At 34.5% G+C, this 17,027-nt stretch overlaps 4 protein-coding genes across 4 annotated transcripts; 2 read left to right on the forward strand and 2 right to left on the reverse strand.

Annotated features, from left to right (window-relative positions):
- The first annotated feature begins 1,866 nt into the window (after positions 1-1,866).
- On the forward strand, positions 1,867-3,595 carry LOC8259978 (premnaspirodiene oxygenase). The gene is given in 2 exon segments (NM_001323696.1): positions 1,867-2,823; positions 2,981-3,595. Coding segments are annotated over 2 exon segments (1,572 nt in total).
- Positions 3,596-6,218: 2,623 nt separating this feature from the next.
- LOC8259976 (premnaspirodiene oxygenase) lies at positions 6,219-7,952 on the reverse strand. The gene is given in 2 exon segments (NM_001323695.1): positions 6,219-6,827; positions 6,957-7,952. Coding segments are annotated over 2 exon segments (1,605 nt in total).
- A 1,345-nt stretch (positions 7,953-9,297) lies between these two features.
- On the reverse strand, positions 9,298-12,435 carry LOC8259975 (casbene synthase, chloroplastic-like). The gene is made up of 7 exons (XM_002513288.4): positions 12,033-12,435; positions 11,668-11,941; positions 11,072-11,450; positions 10,744-10,962; positions 10,303-10,441; positions 9,951-10,199; positions 9,298-9,859 (listed from the first exon to the last, which is right to left on the reverse strand). Exons 1-7 carry the CDS (start codon positions 12,282-12,284, stop codon positions 9,527-9,529), a joined length of 1,845 nt encoding a protein of 614 aa, XP_002513334.4. The 5' UTR covers positions 12,285-12,435; the 3' UTR covers positions 9,298-9,526.
- Positions 12,436-14,216: 1,781 nt separating this feature from the next.
- On the forward strand, positions 14,217-15,824 carry LOC8259974 (premnaspirodiene oxygenase). Its single transcript, NM_001323694.1, is given in 2 exon segments — positions 14,217-15,107; positions 15,210-15,824. Coding segments are annotated over 2 exon segments (1,506 nt in total).
- The last annotated feature ends 1,203 nt before the right edge of the window (positions 15,825-17,027 follow it).

Here is a 17,027-nt window from a genome sequence, read left to right on the forward strand (position 1 = left end):
TTGTCAGTTGTCCTCATACGGAAGCGAAAGAACTGACCCACAGACCAATCAGTGCTAGCTGCATTATTTCGTGATAGCAACATGTTAAAGTTGCTTACATCTAATCACATGAGAAGAAGAGAAAAGGGAAACTATTAATTGCCGTTTGCCGACTCCTGAATTTGTAGTTGTGGAGATAGGTCTGATATTAATTCATTCAACTCCAAAGACTGGCTACAAATTGAGATCAATGACCGATCAGATTAATAAGCAGACACTGTGTAGGTGGCCTATTATATAGAATATAACGTGGGTTTAATTGATTGAAGCAAAAGAAAAGAAATGATAATGTCATCACATGTCAGAAAGCAGAAGTTGACTGTTGATGTATATATAGTCAAGAACGAGGTCTGTGGAATAGTAAGCAAGAAAAAAGAGTCGTACTCTCGCTCTTTCTTTCTTTCTTACAAAATAAATGAAACCTTGAAGTCTACAGACGCCAAAGCAGGAAAATGCCTTCTCTTTTTATTTTTCTATCATAATGTTCAAAGGAAAATAATAGCTTGGTACAAGCAAACTAGCCTGCGCCCCCAAGCTTTTTGAAGTCAAGAAGAACTTTCTACTATTTTATACGTTAAAATATTCAATGTTGTTTGCTCTAATTAACTAAAAAGAAGAAAAATAGGGATCTCTGGTATTCTTTTTATTAACTATTTCACTTGGTCAAAGATGTTTGTCAAAACTACACTTTTCAGAGAAGGGATCAGTATTCAAAACAAAATTTTCTTACCCAATAACAAGTAACAACATATACATAGTCAAATGCTAAAAGTCTTTCCTCGTTTCTTCTGTGTACTAACAAGCCAGGATTAACGTCTCACCACATCTTTGGAGAATTAACGAGGAAATCGGATTAGGTGGAACTTAATTTTCATGCTGTAGTTCCATTTTCTCTCGAACAATCTTTTTCTGTATGCTTTCGTCGTACTTCAGCTTTTATACTGAAAAGAAAGTTTTAAACAATCTTTTTCTTTATGCTTTCGTCATATTTTAGATTTTGTACTCCAAAGAAAATTTATTAAGTAGACATATTACTTAGTTTAATTCCGATTGGGAACAGCTTGTCAACCTATTTAAGCAGAGAAGAGAATTGTTGGTTGGCGGATTAGGGGCAAAAATGTATTTAAAATAGAAAAAAACAGTGAACCATTATCATATAATTAACAAAGAGAAAGAGTATTATTATTGTGTTTTGTTTTGAATTTTCTTTCTTTCGTTCACAGAGACAAAAGGACAAAGGAGGCTTGGGACAGACAGCTTCAATTAAACATGTTCCTCCCCAAGAAACTAATAAACAATTTGGATTCGGAGAGGCTGCAACCCAACCCAATACTCAAACTTAGTTTAAAAATTCTTCATTACATTTTTAAAACCATTTTCATTTCTCTCTTTTTATTTCCTAGAAAAAAATTTTATAAGAATATTCAGATAATTTATTATAATTTAAAAAGTTATATACTTCAAAAAATAAAATAAAGGTTTCCTAATTATTATATTTATTTATTTATATAGATATAGAAATAAACTTTTTAAGTTTTTATAATAAGAGGTCATATTTTTATTAAAGGATATTATCATTATTTATAAGGACTGATTTATCAATTATGTTATGTTATTAATAAAAATATTATTGATATGGATATCACAGTCTACAAATATTAAATGTATTTTTTTTTCTAAGTTTAGAGTTTATTTTTTAAATAAAAAATATATTTCCTTATCCTATTGTGTCGTGTTCCCACTTTCCGTTAATCTTTTCGTGGTGCGAGATAACTGTGTCATCGTTTCATTAGTGCAGAGCAAGCTCCATTATAAATAGCAAGTAAAATGGAAAGTGCTGCTCACCAATCCTACTTCCATATATACCTGGCTATGGAGCAGCAAATCCTTTCATTTCCAGTCCTTTTAAGCTTTCTTCTTTTCATTTTCATGGTATTAAAGGTGTGGAAGAAAAACAAGGACAATCCAAACTCGCCTCCGGGGCCAAGGAAGTTGCCTATCATAGGCAACATGCACCAGCTAGCTGGTAGTGATCTGCCCCATCACCCTGTAACAGAATTGTCAAAAACTTACGGACCAATAATGAGCATTCAACTTGGCCAAATATCGGCCATCGTTATTTCTTCAGTAGAAGGAGCCAAAGAAGTGCTGAAGACCCAAGGTGAGCTGTTCGCTGAAAGACCTCTTCTCTTGGCAGCAGAGGCAGTGCTTTATAATCGTATGGACATTATATTCGGTGCATACGGTGATCATTGGAGGCAATTGAGAAAATTGTGCACCTTAGAGGTGCTTAGTGCAAAACGAATCCAATCATTCAGTTCACTCAGACAAGAAGAACTTTCACATTTTGTCCGCTTCGTTCATTCCAAAGCAGGAAGCCCAATCAATCTTTCCAAGGTGCTGTTTGCTTTAACAAATTCTATCATTGCAAGAATCGCCACAGGTAAGAAATGCAAAAACCAAGATGCCCTCTTAGATCTTATCGAAGACGTTATTGAGGTATCTGGAGGTTTCAGCATTGCCGATTTATTTCCTTCGTTGAAATTCATTCACGTCATCACTGGTATGAAGTCTAGACTGGAAAAATTGCATCGGATAACAGATCAGGTACTTGAAGACATCGTCAATGAACATAAAGCCACCAGGGCAGCCTCCAAGAATGGTGGTGGTGACGATGATAAAAAAGAAGCCAAAAATCTTCTAGATGTTCTTTTGGATCTTCAAGAAGATGGAAGCCTTCTTCAAGTTCCTTTAACCGACGATAGCATCAAAGCAGCCATTCTGGTGATTATAAATATTTTCCTTCTCTTGTCTTTCCAAGCTTGCTAATTACCTTAATGTAATTTCACGCGTTAATGATTAGGTCACTTATATGTATATGCATTATCATTTAATTTGTCATACTAACTTAAGTTAGTTTTCACTAAAATCCCTATTCCAGGAAATGCTTGGCGGTGGAAGTGACACATCTGCAAAAACCACAGAATGGGCAATGTCCGAGATGATGAGGTACCCAGAAACAATGAAAAAAGCACAAGAAGAAGTGAGGCAAGCGTTCGGTAACGCGGGAAAGATTGATGAAGCACGCATCCATGAGTTGAAATACTTGAGGGCAGTTTTCAAAGAGACTTTGAGATTACATCCCCCGCTAGCGATGATACCGAGAGAATGCAGGCAAAAGACTAAGATTAATGGATATGATATCTATCCCAAAACTAAAACGTTGATCAATGTATATGCAATCGGAAGGGATCCCAATGTTTGGAGTGAACCTGAGAAGTTCTATCCGGAAAGACATCTTGATAGTCCAATCGACTTCAGAGGCAGTAACTTTGAACTAATTCCATTCGGTGCAGGGAAAAGAATATGTCCTGGCATGACATTAGCTATAACTACTGTGGAGCTGTTTCTCGCTCATCTTCTATACTATTTTGACTGGAAGTTTGTTGATGGAATGACGGCTGATACTCTTGATATGACTGAATCCTTCGGAGCTTCAATTAAAAGAAAAATAGATCTCGCCCTGGTTCCCATTCCCGTCAGTCCTTTACCATAACTCTGCTGCATGAAGAATATGCTATCCTCTTTTCGTTCTTCCATTCCCATGAATGAAATTAAAGATTTAGTGCTAAATGTTTTTTTTTTTTGTTTAAATATATTTTTCCTTTTAAATTCTGATTCAGGCCATGATTATATCGTTTTCCCTTTGGGTTTAGTTTATCACAAAAATTTGTAATTTGTAATCTGTGGTTATCTTTCGTTTGGCAGAGGTTTCTAGCTGGTCGTCTCTCCTTTGCTCCCTGAAATCTCTCATTTTGTGGACACAAATATATAAGCAAAGAAAATTGTTTCTTGTCGCGTAAAGGTATATATAGTTTCCGGCGGCGAAACTGACTTGCTAGGTAAAATGAAGGATAATTGTTTGAATACTTTTATTTGTTTGCTGGGATTTTGTGTTTTTTAATTCTGTCTTTCAGACATTAAGCTTCTGGGACGTAGCAAAAGACAAATTGGGACAGTATTCTATAATCCTATAATATTGGTCTCCCTCTTCCAAAATGGAACGTCAAAGTTTTCACTCTAAATTTTAAACCGACATCATACGACACTTCATCTATTTAAAGAAAGAAAATATTCGGCTCATTGGAATCAGTTTATTTAAAAAACCCATTCAATCTAAATTTAAACAAACTTACAAAATTGAAATGAAAAAATCAAAATGAATGAAATCCCTTTCCTCTACCGTCCATTTTCCACCGTTAGTTTCCTCCACTGCATGTCGTCGTCACCGTTGCTGCCGCCACTTACCAAGACGTCGCCGGCGCTGATAGATCTTGAAGATTGGCTCTCTAGAAGATTGCACTGATAGATCTTCTGTTCGCCGACAGTGCCCCATCCAGTGACTTGGAACTAAAATTTTAAAGTTGGAGATTTAAGACTCAAATCTTGTAGAAAAAGTGAGGGATCTAGTTGAATGAGAAAAGAGCAACCCTTCAAAACGGAGCCCAATGCCTAAAGCATCTATCACTGGATTCAAGCATCTGGATAAAATAACATTAGTCTTACCATTTTGGATAAACAATGAAATTTAACCAGGATATCCAAATTCAAAGTTGTATAATCAACTCATTAAAAGTGGTAGGTCATGCTGAGGTGATAGTCGGAGGATACTGAATAAACCCATATATATAGTTGATGGAAGCACCCGCAAATTCTGCAGACGGTTGACGGTGTTTGCTGCAACTGTAGGTTCTGCAGACCAACAAATCTGAAGAGAGTATACCAACTTAGGCTAAACCTGACTCTGATCAGCCCCCTCCATGGGCTCGAGATGAAGACAGTGGTAATTGAGCCAAGCAGACAGTCGAGATTCCAATTTTTGTTAATTTACTTGCCTCTGCAATCACTGCGATTGTAGTAGTATGTTTTCAATTCTCCTTTTTCCCCTTTTCTCGTTCTGTCTGCATTAGATTGATAAAGAGGCCAACTGACTAGATTTCACAATGAATATGCAAATAGGTTCTGTGTTTGAGTATGCCAATCAGAATCCTATTTTTGATATTTTGAAGTTGGACAACATCTTTTATGCTCGATTTCTGGGATGCTTTGCATTTACAGGATTGGTGGATATGCAAATCTTTGCGCCATTGTTGGATCTACAAATCTTCTAAAGCTACCCTAGGGAGGGGTTTCAAATTGCAGAAGGAAGAAATGCTGACGTGGCAAACAAATTTAATGTGTATAAAAATTACCCACCAGCCATACCATATCATCGCATTAAACGGATACAAACGGAAAGGATTTCAGTGACATTTCGATTAAAATTTAAAATGAAAAATGATATTTTAATTAAAATTTAATAATATATAAAGCAAACCTAAGGAACTCACGATCAATGTAATTTACCTGGCTCAAATAGGTATACCAAATAGAAAGAAATGGTTAAATGAGATTAGAAGCTAAAGTCTTACCTCATGGTCAATAGGTTTAGCCAGGGTATTTAGGATCCGGCCAAGATATTAATTTGAATTAGAGCCTCTAAATCTATGCTGACTAATTCGAAATTAATTCATATTACATAGCGCTAATTTTTAGCTTTTCAGAATGACTCAAATGACTATACTTATGTTAAGTCTAGTGGCTCGGGCTGTTTGTACCTTTTGATTATGGGATGGTATTTTCTGATCCAATATTACTCAAAATAGTAGGATTTTTAAAAGAAATAATAATAAAAAATATAATGGGAGCTGGTCATGGCTGAAGTAATTACCTTAACTGTAAGGACTTCTCGAGTTTAAAGCCCCATTTGATCTCGCATGGATTGATTATACCAACAAGACTACTGGTCCCAATTAATGAAAATGAGGTGCCCAAACTTCTTTTGAACTCTTCCTCTCTCTCTCTCTCTATATATATATTAACAAATTCGTATACGTAGTAACCCTTAATTGTAACTCTTCACATTTGTGCATTCAAATCCAATCTATCAGAAAATGTTAGACTCGAGCATAAACTGGTCCGAGATTGAGGCGACATTTATTATGACATGATAAAAAGTTGTGTGACTTTCAAAAGGCCAAGTAAACCAGTCAACACAAGGTAAAGATATGGAATAATACATTCCCTGCTCATTTTATTACACTCCTCCTCAAAGCATATTTCCTTGTTTTGTAATAAAGTTAAGGATGAAATAGAACAGGAATCAATTTAAGATCTATCTTTCTTTTAATTGCAGCACCGACAGATTCTGTCATATCAAGAGTCTTAGGTGTTATTCCATCAGGAAGTTCCCAGTTAAAGTGATACAGTAATTGGGCAAGGAAGAGTTCAAGATTAGTTAAACCTAAGTTCATACCAGGGCATATTCTTTTTCCAGATCCAAATGGAGCAAATTCACAATGATTGCCCTTGTAATCAATGGAACTGTGAAGAAATCTTTCCGGGTAGAATTTCTCTGCTTCAGTCCATATATTTGGATCCCTTGAAATTGCCCAAACATTGACGAGAACCTTAGTTTTGGGATCTATGTCATATCCATTAACCTTAGTCCTTTGCCTGCATTCTCTTGGAATCAATGCTACTGGAGGATGCAATCTTAAGGTTTCTTTGATAACTAACTTCAAGAATTTTAATTCATGAAGTCGAGTTTCATCCAAATTTCCATCTTTACCAAAGACTTGCCTTACTTCTTTTTGTGCCTTTTCCATTTCTTCTGGGTGCCTCATCAACTCTGACAGTGCCCATTCAGCGGTTTTTGAGGATGTGTCGCTGCCAGCACCAAACATTTCCTGAAATACAAATTTCCCAACTTTAATTAATTAATTACCCCAAGAGCTAAAGGAACTCGACTGGGTAGAGAAGGGAACTTCATTTTATAGGATAGGTTTAAGTAAAAAAATTAGAAGAGTTTGACTAACCAGAATGGCTGCTTTGATGCTGTCATTGGTTAGAGCGATTTCGAGATTTCCGTTTTCCTGAAGATCTAAAATAACATCTAAGAGATTATCAGCTTGGTTTCGATCATCACCATTAATCTTGGAGGCTCTGCGTTCATTTATGATATCTTCTAGTATATAGTCTGCTTCTCGGTGCAAGTCCTCAAGGCTAGACTTCTCTCCGCTAATGTGGTGAAGGAATTTAAAGGAAGGAAACACATCAGCAGTACTGAAACCTCCTCCAGCTTCAATGACGCCATCGATGACTCTCAAAAGTGCATCTTGATTTTTGTATTTCTTACCAATGGAAATTCTAAACATAATGGAATTTGTTAAAGAAAACAAGTGATGAGTAAGGTTAACAGGAGATCCAGCTTTTGAGTGAAGGTATCTGATAAAATTAGAAAGCTCTTCTTCCCTGACCGATTTGAAAGATTGAACGCGCTTAATACTAAGCAACTCCAGTGTGCAAATCTTTCTCATTTGTCTCCATTGCTCTCCATATGACCCAAATACAATGTCCTGACGATTATATAGCACAATTTCTGCTGCCAGGACAAGGGGTCTATCTGCGAAGTTGACATCCTGAGTCCTGAGTACCTCTTTGGCAGCATCTACTGATGAAATTACGACAGCAGAAACTTCTCCGAGTTTAACAGACATGACAGGCCCGTAAGCTTTAGCCAAGTCTCTTAGGCGGTGATGGGGAAGAGCTCCGACTAGCTGGTGAATGTTACCTAGCAGAGGCAACTTCCATGGTCCTGGAGGAAGACTGGAGGCGGAGGTATTGGAGTCATCGTTTTTGTTCAACGATAAGCAAGCTTGCGGTTGCGGTGGTCTAGCAGCTAACTTAACTGATGAGGAAAAGAAAGAGGAACGACTGCTACCACTAGACTTGGTAGTGGGTGCACGTAATATTGGTGGAACTTTTTTGTAAAGAAAGTTGGATTGTGAAACAGGTGCAGGTTGCAATGACATTTTCAGGTTGCAAAGATATCTGACGCTGAGAATTCCCTGCATTCAATTCTCACTCCGTAGATGGCTTTTAAACAAAACTCACCAGTCTTCCCATTGGAAAATAGAAAAAGTCTTGAAGGCTGCTAGCCGGCCAGTCATTGTTGGTGTCTAATAAGTTCCGAGTTCCAAGTGAAGTGGGATATTTGGGGCAATGGCCGTTGTGTATATTTTTATTTCAGTTAAACAGAATACTTAGATTTTGTAAATACATTATTTTTGTACTTTGTAATAGTTTTTGTTTTTCATAAATTATAAATTAAAATTTTGATCTTAATAGGATCATTCTTTTTTGAATGAATAATTTCCTGACTCGTTAACTATATTAAATAACATCATTATAAATTAGTGCCTTGAAGGTTGCAAATTTTGACTTTAAAAGTTTCCAAGTGTGCGTATCTAAATGGAAAAAAGAAGAGAAGGAAAGGAATTTTGAAGCTGGGTTAAAACAGTCAACAGACACTTAAAATATTCCAAATTTTAACACTATCATTAAATATATTTTTTATATTACATTAAATATTTTATTTTTAAAAATTATTTTATAAAATAAAAATTTTAAATTTAATAATTATACAAGCTAGAAGACTATTCTAATTTTTAAATAAATACGATGAAATTATTTTATAAATAAAAAAAATATAATATTAAGACACATAATTATTCTAAGTAAATGGTTTTATAAAATATAATAATATAAAAATGCAAAATTATCCAAATTACATATCGTATAGATTAAAAAGATATAGTGAATATTAGAAATGTATACACTCGATTCATTATTCATAATTGAGAAATAAATTTTGTAATAAGAGAGGAAGAGGATCACAATTATAGTTAGCAAAATCCAATCAGAAAACTAGATCCTAAAGAAATAGACTTCCAGCCTATTCAACCTCGTGCAGATTAAAAAGAAAAAAGGGTACCGTGAGCAAGTGATGATGAGCATTTTAATATCCACAACCCAATCTCAATTAAGATACGAAAAATAAAAAACAAAAGCTGAAAGAGGACAAAAATGCAACGCTAGCGAGAGAGGTTCGAAGATACCAACTGGGACAGTCCCAAACTTGGCAAACCGAGCAGCAGCAGTCAAAGTAAGCATCAATAATGGGATTAGGGTAGGGCGGCGACACTGACAGAGAGCAAAACTTGGGCCCATGCCCAAAATCAGACTCACATGCCAACTTCATCAGATTATCTCTTTCTTAAATAACTAACACACAATTATCCATATTGCATATTGTTTAATTAAAGATTGAACAAAACTCTGCTTAAGAAATAATATCTTCAATCTCACAAAAATTACTGATCCGAACTTGAAAAATAATATATTTAGTTCAAACAACGGATATCCAAGGATGCCCCTTTTCTTTCAATATTACATTTTTGAGTGGAAGGGTATAAATTAAGAGATTTAACTAAAAATTTATTGAGCTAATTTTAACTAATGATTAAAACACAGCAAGATTTCTATTCTTGGAGCGCAAAGAGCAGTAGATGTATTGCAAGTGGCTCTCTTTTATTGCAACCGAAAATTACACATGTTTTGTTTTGGTTTCTCCTTTACGAATTTGATTTGGAAGAGGAACCGGATCTATGAACAATCCTTTAACAAACTGTTTCAAGTGTTGTGGATCAGTATAACCATCGCCATATTTATAGCTCACATCTGTTAGTCGTGCAAGGTTGACCACTCTCATTAGTTCACTAACTGATACTTGTGCTGGCCTCATATATCCTTCGTTTATATCCTTCCAAGCATCGCTAGCCATTTTCTGCATCTCTTTAATTGCTTCCTCCTTGGAAACTTCATATTGTTTCATGTAGCAATCTATGCAAGATGCAACATGTCCTCTATTTTGCTCGCTCTGCAAGAAATATTTTATCAGTTTATTATTTCTTTTCCCTTTACACTATTTAATTATATTAAAGGAAAATAAAAACAGGAGATTGTCATACCACATGAGACATTATGTCATTCATAATCCTTCCTACTGCACCAGAAAAATGATTTAATTTGGGTTTAGTCCTTAGCCACTGAAATTCTCTGATCCCTGTAATTTCTTTGACTCCCATGAAAGATGCTGTCACGACAAGAGGTAATCCGCTTGACAATGATCCATTGCGTATGTACTCATCGAATGATGGTATTTTTCCCTCATCACGCCACATAGCCTCCAGGTAGTAGCCTCTAACTAGTTCTTGAAACTAATTGCAATCAAATTTTTAATTAATGCTCGGAGACTAGTGTATATGGTATATATGTAAATTGGGTTTGTTTGCCCTTATAATCATATGCAAAATGTATTACCGCTTCCCTCCCATATCTGACACTATAGGACTTTCCCTCCTTTGCCAAATCATTCTCAAATTCAGAAAAGGTGTTTAGCAATAGTTTATAGATAACTTTCATGTAATCTGGCAGCTGATCCAGGCAGCTCTTATCCCACCTGATGAAGCAAAATATAAAACGTTTGGGTTATTTTGTCAATTATGCATTATCCTGAAAAGAAATTCTGCTTCCAATCTCAGGTTTATACGAGTGTAATTTATATCCTAAATCCTTACAAATTGTGTTGAAAGATGTGAATTTTCACATATTAGGTAACTAGATATAAAATATTTAATTAATGAATTTATAATACAAGAACAAATCTATTTAATTTTTTTAGAGTCATATACTAGTGGTTAGACCTATCTTTGTGCTCATTCAAACTCTTTTAGTACTTTTCAGTTCGGGAAAGATGCAAACCTTTCGAATGCTTCTGCAAGAAGATGGGTTTCTTCAATAGTGGCATATGCATCAAATGTATCATCTACAAGTGATATGAGCAATACAACTTTAGCAATAATCATTCGAGCTTGTGCATACTTAGGCTCAAAATACATTGCAACAGCCCAAAAGAAAATTTCTGCCATTCTGTCTCTTGCATAAGGAATCTCCGAAGCAAGATTGAGGTCTTTCCACCACCTATAATATATGAGTAGCCAATACTTACATACTATTCACAGCAAAAAGAGGAGAAAGAAAAATCAAGTTAAAAAAAATGAAGATTATTTTTTAAAACAAGATTATTTACGTTGAGAACTGGCTTAGCTCTTGTTGGTGTAATAATTGTACTCTATTATAGTCCAACTTTGCAAACTCGAGTACTGTTTCATTTCGGCATTCGTCGCCTTCGTATAGGTCAATGTATTTCCTGGCCTCTAGTCTTGGTATGCCTTTGTGGAAAGGCTGCTCCAGGGCGTTAGTTATATGCTTTTGAAGATTAGGGCATAAGTACTGGTCAACTGCAGAGGACTCCAAGTAATCCTTGGTGAAAGCAAAGGCTTCATCAAGAATGTCTTCTCCATGCATGCTTAAATGGCTAGCTTCAAAAAGGCTGAGCATACCTTTGGCATCGCTTAGCAGGGAAGCCTTGAATTTACCATGGCTGTCCGTGAATTTGTGGAACACATCTGCATCGGATTACATTAATTAGCTGGCACTTAATATAATTAGTGTTTGATTAGTTAGCATTCTTTGGTTTTCACTCAGAAATTCTATTTGTTCTTTTATAAATTCAAAATTGTAAGACGTATTTTATAAAACGAAAAGTTTTAAGAAAAAACTTGGTTTATAAAATGGGATATATGATGATTTGTCCTAAAAACTAATGTCTGCATAGAAACTCACTAGAAGACATTTTGAAACCATGCTGTCTGAAAACTCGAAATACAAGTGCAACAGTATAGAGATCGTATTGTTTTTCATCAAGGAGACCAGGTTGGCAACTGAAAATTTGACTCAGTTGCTCTTCAATGTCATTCTCAAAATGATACGAGACACCAAGACGACACAGTAAGTCGATAAAAGCAATTTTCTCCACCGAATCACTTCTGGACGACGTTAAGAGTTCTCGGATCTTTTTCTGCAGGACGTTTACTTGTCTATCATAAGTCCCAAATTCCTGCGGATTAATTTTACAGAGTAGTAAGTGAGAGTAGCTAGATAAGCCGTCAATTTATATTTATATTGAGAAGCATCACCATTTTCCTCACCGATTCACTAAAGGTTGGAGAAGCAAAGTGACTGCCCCATACAGTGGGAGGAAAGTTTGCCAGTGGACGGAATTCTTGCTGGGAGTTTGTTGATAAACAGGCTTGAGGTGACTTATTAGTCACTGATTTAGCAGACCATGAAGAAAAAGGGACTCGACAGCTACAGCACCTGATTGAGGGCATGCTTAAGAATTGACAAAAATTTCGATTTTGAGAGTTTGCCTGTAAGAATAGTAGTGATTGCAGTGCCATGATTTATGATTTAGAAGAAGGGGACTAGAAAGACTGAAATCGACAACTTCTTTTTTGTTCCAAAATGAGAATTGTGGTTACATTATATAGACGTAATGGAACTTGCATTTTATCCCCTTCCCATATTACCCTCGGAATTCTTGCTTAATACACTCTGCAATGAATATCTCAAGAAATTTTTAAGTATCCTTTGTTTGCAATGTCATCCATGGAACAGCAATAATTACACGTTCATATATATAATATTATTTATTATTGAGTGTAATATTTATATTGATTATATTTTAATTATAAATATTCAGTAATATATAAATATTAAACTTAATAAATAATATATTATTTTAATCTATAGTTAATTTATTTATAGATAATATTTACTTAAAAATTTCTATAATACTCTTCAATCTTGATTGTCCCTTTCCTTTGCCAAATAAAAGAAAAAACAACCCATAATATTAACCTTCATATTAAAAATACTTGGAGTCAAAAAAGTAGTCCATTTTTTAATTTGCCCGCGAATTAATATGGTTAATTTTTATTATTATTTCTTTAAGTTAATAAGAATTAAACTTGTATAAAAGTTATCATTTTCAAATATGAAATATGAAAATTAACAATTAAAAAAATGAATTATAATTTGAAATAGATAAAATATATATATATATATATATTTCTTAAGATGAAGAGAGCAATTCAGAAATAACTCTACCACTTAAAAGTTAAACCTAATATCTCTCCATTTTTGAATCTCAGACTTAACCTTAACTACTAAGTCAAATCCTCACTATAATTTCTGTTGTGTCTTTCCTCACATAATAGCACACACTTTTCCGTTTGACCGGCGGCTCTTTTAATAATCGGTTGGCTTGTGGAATTTATTCAATTCAAGGTTATACAAACTAATATTTAAGAGTGAAAATAAATAAAAAATAGATATATAATTGGATACGCAGTTACGCACACCTCCATTGAACCTCTGCATGTCTGTGTGTGGGAGAGATAACAGTGCACGTTATCTTGTCCTCTTTTTTCTGGTTATGGGGCAGAGGAGTAGTTTTCGGACGTCCACAAAATCCAAGAGTAGTGGGATTCTGTTGAAAATAAATCTGTGTCTCTATCAAGGCACTAACTATAGATTAAAGACTATTAGGGGAATAAAACAGGCTTATAATTCAATCTTACATGGCCCTGCTATCACAATATTTCTTGTCTTTGATAATAGACAGCAATTAGTCGAATACAACATAAAAATATGCATCTTAAGAAATTATCTCTTTTTTAATATTTATTTAACTAGAATATATATAATTATTTTTCTCTCACTTCAATAAAAGAATTTTACTCATTCAACCGCTTTTATTTCTTTTAATATATTTTATTTATTTTCTGTGCTGACGGCCGGGACTTCCGCTGGGTCTGCATGATGGAACATTCCATTAATCCATTAAATGAAAGAGAATGAAGGTATGTAGAAGATTAGGTTCCACTCTTTTGTGCTCTGCATGAATAGAGAGTCATGAAGGACTGCGGGTTCACTCTTAGACAAAAAATAAAAATGAAAAATGCGCTCTAGTTTTAACTCTTAGTGCGACACTGAACATATCAGTTCTCGTAAACGGGAATTGAATTTTAGATATTATATGTGACTTCGACTTCAACTGATGACAAATCTAGAAGAAAAGAATGATCGCGAACAATAAAGAGCTTAAAAGGTTATGCACCCACATACTTCCAAACGTAGGCGGCCGGAAATGGATGGCCCGGCGGCTGATGTTTTCTTCTGATTGAGTTTTGACAATGATGACATCAACATTAATGGCATCACTGTACAGTAATGGCATAGGAATGGAACTTCTATAAATAAATAATAACCAGAAGGAATGTAAGATTCATTATCTCTAACCATTACTACCAAAACAGATTATTATAGAGATGGAGCAGCAATTGCTATCGTTTCCAGCCCTTTTGAGCTTTCTCCTTTTAATCTTCGTGGTACTAAGGATCTGGAAGCAATACACATACAAAGGAAAATCCACCCCACCCCCTGGACCATGGAGATTACCTCTCCTAGGCAACTTTCACCAGCTAGTTGGTGCTCTACCCCACCACCGCCTAACCGAATTGGCCAAAATTTATGGACCAGTTATGGGTATTCAACTTGGTCAGATTTCTGTTGTCATCATTTCCTCAGTAGAAACAGCCAAAGAAGTGCTTAAAACCCAGGGTGAGCAGTTCGCTGATAGAACCCTTGTCCTCGCAGCAAAAATGGTACTTTATAATCGCAACGACATTGTGTTTGGATTATACGGAGACCACTGGAGACAACTGAGAAAATTATGCACATTGGAGCTGCTTAGTGCAAAACGTGTCCAATCATTCAAGTCCGTCAGAGAAGAAGAGCTCTCAAATTTTGTAAAGTTCCTTCATTCCAAAGCAGGAATGCCCGTCAATCTTACTCACACGTTGTTTGCTTTGACAAACAATATTATGGCAAGAACATCTGTAGGTAAAAAATGCAAGAACCAGGAAGCCCTCTTAAGTATTATAGATGGCATCATTGATGCATCAGGAGGTTTTACTATTGCGGATGTGTTTCCTTCCGTTCCCTTCCTCCACAACATATCTAATATGAAATCGAGATTGGAGAAGTTGCATCAACAAGCGGACGATATTCTTGAAGACATCATAAATGAACACAGAGCCACCAGGAATCGTGATGATCTGGAAGAAGCTGAAAATCTCCTTGATGTTCTTTTGGATCTTCAGGAAAATGGAAACCTTGAAGTCCCTTTGACCAATGACAGCATCAAGGGAGCCATTCTGGTCGGTTTTTTCTTTCTTTCTTCCCCTTTTTTCTTTTCCACAAATTATCATGTTAATTAATCGTTAATTTAGAGCCTTCATCTAATCAAATTTGTATTGTAGGATATGTTTGGAGCTGGTAGCGACACATCCTCAAAAACAGCCGAATGGGCATTGTCGGAGTTGATGAGGCACCCAGAAGAAATGAAAAAGGCACAAGAAGAGGTGAGGCGAATTTTTGGTGAAGATGGAAGAATTGATGAAGCTCGATTTCAAGAATTGAAGTTCTTGAATTTAGTTATCAAAGAAACTCTGAGATTACATCCTCCAGTAGCACTGATTCCAAGAGAATGTAGGGAAAAAACTAAGGTTAATGGATACGATATCTATCCTAAAACTAGAACACTCATCAATGTTTGGTCTATGGGAAGGGATCCCAGTGTTTGGACTGAAGCTGAGAAGTTCTACCCGGAAAGGTTTCTGGATGGCACAATTGATTATAGAGGTACTAATTTTGAACTAATTCCATTTGGTGCAGGAAAAAGGATATGTCCTGGTATGACATTAGGGATAGTTAACCTTGAGCTTTTCCTTGCGCACCTATTGTATCATTTTGACTGGAAGCTTGTTGATGGAGTGGCTCCTGACACTCTTGACATGAGTGAAGGTTTTGGCGGTGCACTTAAAAGGAAAATGGACCTTAACTTGGTTCCCATTCCATTCACTACTTTGCCATAGAAATAAAGCTATAGAAGATGAAAATGTTTCTTCACCCCGGCTTCATATATTAGGCCAAAATACAGGCCTACAGCAGGGTGTAGAACAGAGCTTTCTTCTGATTGTGTTATGAAATAAATATTGGAATAATAGTGGAAGAAATTCTATTTCGTTTTTACTGGAATTGTTACGTTATTTTGACTCTCCATGCATGCTACTGTGCTTTCTGTCATTTCCATTAATTGTTAACCACATGCATGGTTCTTGGACTGAAGCGGTGGATGCCAAGCTTTTGAAAAACCTATTCTATGGGATGTTTTCAGCTATATATTATATATTAAACAAGCAATTTGCCTGTGCCATTGGATGATTATTTTATTTTATTTTTATAATATTTTTATTTATCTTTTATAAAAATCATATTATAGTCTTATAAAAATTTTATATTTATAATCTGTTAAGATGAATAAATATGAAAAGTATTATATATATTTATCAATTTTAATTTTATATTTATTTCATTGTATTAATAAGTGTTTATAAGTCTATATAATAATTATTTTTTAAAAATTGAATTATTATAATTCTTTCTATCTTTTTATTATTATTACTTTTTAATATCACATGTATATGTATTGAAATTTTTCTTTAATCAGTATATTCTGCCAATAAGTTTTCTAACGTGTCACAAATTTCTTTTAACTATTTTTTATTATCCAAGTTTAAAATTATTATTATTATTATTATTATTATTATCTTTACATATATAAATATAAATACATTTTATCAGAAAAATAATAAAATTTATTATTAATATGTAGTAGCTATAACAATTATTATACTTATTGTAATTATTTTTTAAGAATATAATAATCTTATATTTAAATACGTCATAAATTTTTACCATATTTATTATTGGTAATTAAGATTACATTTAATTTTTTTGTACATATTATAATTAACACTTTAATAATATATATTATGTGTCATTTTCTTATTAAAAATAACATGACATGTGTCATTTTCTTATTATTATATATATATATATATATGTGTGTGTGTGTGTGTGTGTCTTTTTATTAATTGCGATTGGTATAGATGAGAATTAGCTCATTTATACTTCATTTCAGATTATTTTCTTTTTTTGAAAAGTATAAAATATAAATATATTGTAATTTGATTTGCTCAAAATTCTTATTATTTAGTTATGTATGTTAATGATTT

Source organism: Ricinus communis, chromosome 4 (genome assembly GCF_019578655.1).
Source record: "Ricinus communis isolate WT05 ecotype wild-type chromosome 4, ASM1957865v1, whole genome shotgun sequence".
In the NCBI taxonomy this organism is placed as follows: Eukaryota; Viridiplantae; Streptophyta; class Magnoliopsida; order Malpighiales; family Euphorbiaceae; genus Ricinus; species Ricinus communis.

What these genes read in the sequence shown, in the direction of transcription:
- LOC8259975 (XM_002513288.4), bottom strand. Translation starts at nt 12,284, where the DNA reads ATGGCACTGCAATCACTACTATTCTTACAGGCAAACTCTCAAAATCGA. An exon ending in TCAGATATGGGAGGGAAGCG is followed by an intron (nt 10,200 to 10,302) that starts GTAATACATTTT and finishes GATTGCAATTAG; the next exon opens with TTTCAAGAACTAGTTAGAGG. An exon ending in ATGACATAATGTCTCATGTG is followed by an intron (nt 9,860 to 9,950) that starts GTATGACAATCT and finishes TATTTCTTGCAG; the next exon opens with AGCGAGCAAAATAGAGGACA.